A 2,173-nucleotide genomic window follows, 5' to 3' on the forward strand; every position below is an offset into this window, starting at 1 on the left:
TGTTGTTGGAAAGGGGGTAGGGGTATTTTCAGGGATGGATAGGGAGTGGAAACAACGAATCTCAGAACTTCATAAATGCACACACTGGTGACCTCTTCTATCGGCGACCTGTATATATAGCGGTGACCTATGACCTGTACTCACGTGCTTTGGGGTTTGTCCGGATGTCCGACATCTCAATCTCCACGGGCGAGGCGCCATTGTTGTTCTCCCTGTCCACCCGCACGGCCACAGGCTTGCCCTCCTTGCCCTCCTCGTCCCCTGCGCCCTGCCCGGCCACCGACACCGACACCGACACAGAGTCCGGGCCAGGGGCGACCTCTGGGGGCGGGCTCACGGGACTCTCAACCTTCTTCACATTGAACCGCCGCCCCGCCGAGCCAGGTTCCGGGACCGCCGCGCTCTGGCCGGAAGTGACGCCGACATCCTCCTGGGCCGGGTTGAGCGGCTCCAGAACCTCCCGCTCCTCCGCCAGCTTGCTATCCATGACGAGAGTAATCTGACAAAGGAACTCTTGGTCTCTGTATCTTTCTCCTCACTTTCTCTGTCTCTGTATCTTTCTTCTTACTCTCTCTGTCTCTGCCTCTAACCCCTCACTTTCTCCGCACTCTTTACGTCTGCGTCTCCTCTACACTCGCTGACACCAGCACTATCTCACCCACAAGTTACGCCAACAACAACCACCACCACCACCAGGATGATGATGACGGCGACGATGAGTAACTTACTCCTAAAGGCGCGCACCACGCACCACGCACCACGCACCACGCACCACGCACCACGCACCACGCACCACGCAAGCGCTGACTTCGGAACGCTCGTACGAAAGAACGAACGAGCGAACGAGTGTGCGGAGGGAGGGGAAAAAACGTCTGAGTCAAACTGGAAAAATTATTACGGCGTCCAGCTGTGGTCCTACACGTAGAATATTGTGGCAACACCTCGTGGAACAGTTACGGTCCAGCAGAAAACTGTCCCGACAAGTCACATTAGAAACCGTTACGGTCCAACACAAAACTGTCACAGCGGAACAAGAAACAGTCACAGGCCCAACCTTTGATCCTACACGTGAACAGAAATAAAAATTATCCCGGTAAGCACAGAGTTGAACACAGGCACGCAATCACAGATCACAACAACCCTGACAGTAATTAAAACTCACAAGCAAATACTAAGACGCGCACAAGTTTGTGGGTTTTCAGGGGGGTGGTCTGTATTCTTAGGAAACCCGGTACATGAAACGGAAATTCCCTCTAATACACAACAGAACTATCGGGTACTCCAGAACGGATACTAGTAATCATTAATTTATCGAAATTGAGAAAGTCACGTGATCCATTCTATGACGCACGGAACAAAGTACGGCGCGCACATCATTGGACAATGGGTTGGGGGACGCGGGGAGCGATGTAGCAACAGTGTTGACGGGATCAGCTGTGTGGCACAGGAGGGAACGCCCAGTTAGTTCACGGACAAGATCACCATCACACACATACGCACAGACACATACATACAAATATACATACATAAACACATATACACACACACCCACACAAACACACACACAAACACACACACAAACACACAATAAATACACACATACACACATATAGATACATACACATACTTACATACATATATACATACACACACACACACACACACACACACACACACACACACACACACACACACATCTCCACCTATAGTACGTGTTGTAGTAAGATCCTCCCCCAACAGTGACTGTCCCGTTCAGCTATTCGATTAGCAAACGGCGTAAAATCTAGTGGCAAAACAAACCGTCAGAGAGTGTGTCCCAAATCTTGCCCGCCGACCCCAAAGACAACACCACGGTACCGGGCTCGCTCTCTGCCCGGGACTTCTACGCTCGCTTTGTCAACTCCCAGTTTTCTTTTCCCACACCAGTTAGTTCCTGCAAGTACTATACTTGGCGTCAAAAAAAAACCCAGACACCCCTTTTTTAGTGTTTTTTGTATTGAAAGACTGATTTTAACCAGAAACAATCTCTTTATAAGGAAAGTTTGAACATTTTACAAATCAATTACACTTAAAACAATTTTTAAAAATGAACCTTATTTCCTGAAATTTGATCTTTTAATTGTAGGCCCTAAAATGAAAAGTCACAGTTAATACCGCGTATAGCCGCCGTGGG

General features: G+C 49.2%; 1 protein-coding gene across 1 annotated transcript in view; it reads right to left on the minus strand.

The window, feature by feature from the left end:
* Positions 1-143: 143 nt before the first annotated feature.
* The window catches only part of LOC106011279, a gene marked incomplete at its 3' end in the record, with an annotated part of 6,368 nt that continues 4,338 nt past the window's right edge, over positions 144-2,173 (minus strand). Inside the window, 1 exon segment of the mRNA XM_013080388.2 lies at positions 144-1,062. Within this exon segment, the coding sequence (XP_012935842.1) occupies positions 144-487 (344 nt within the window).

This window comes from Aplysia californica, unplaced genomic scaffold (genome assembly GCF_000002075.1).
Source record: "Aplysia californica isolate F4 #8 unplaced genomic scaffold, AplCal3.0 scaffold00083, whole genome shotgun sequence".
Classification (NCBI taxonomy): domain Eukaryota; kingdom Metazoa; phylum Mollusca; class Gastropoda; order Aplysiida; family Aplysiidae; genus Aplysia; species Aplysia californica.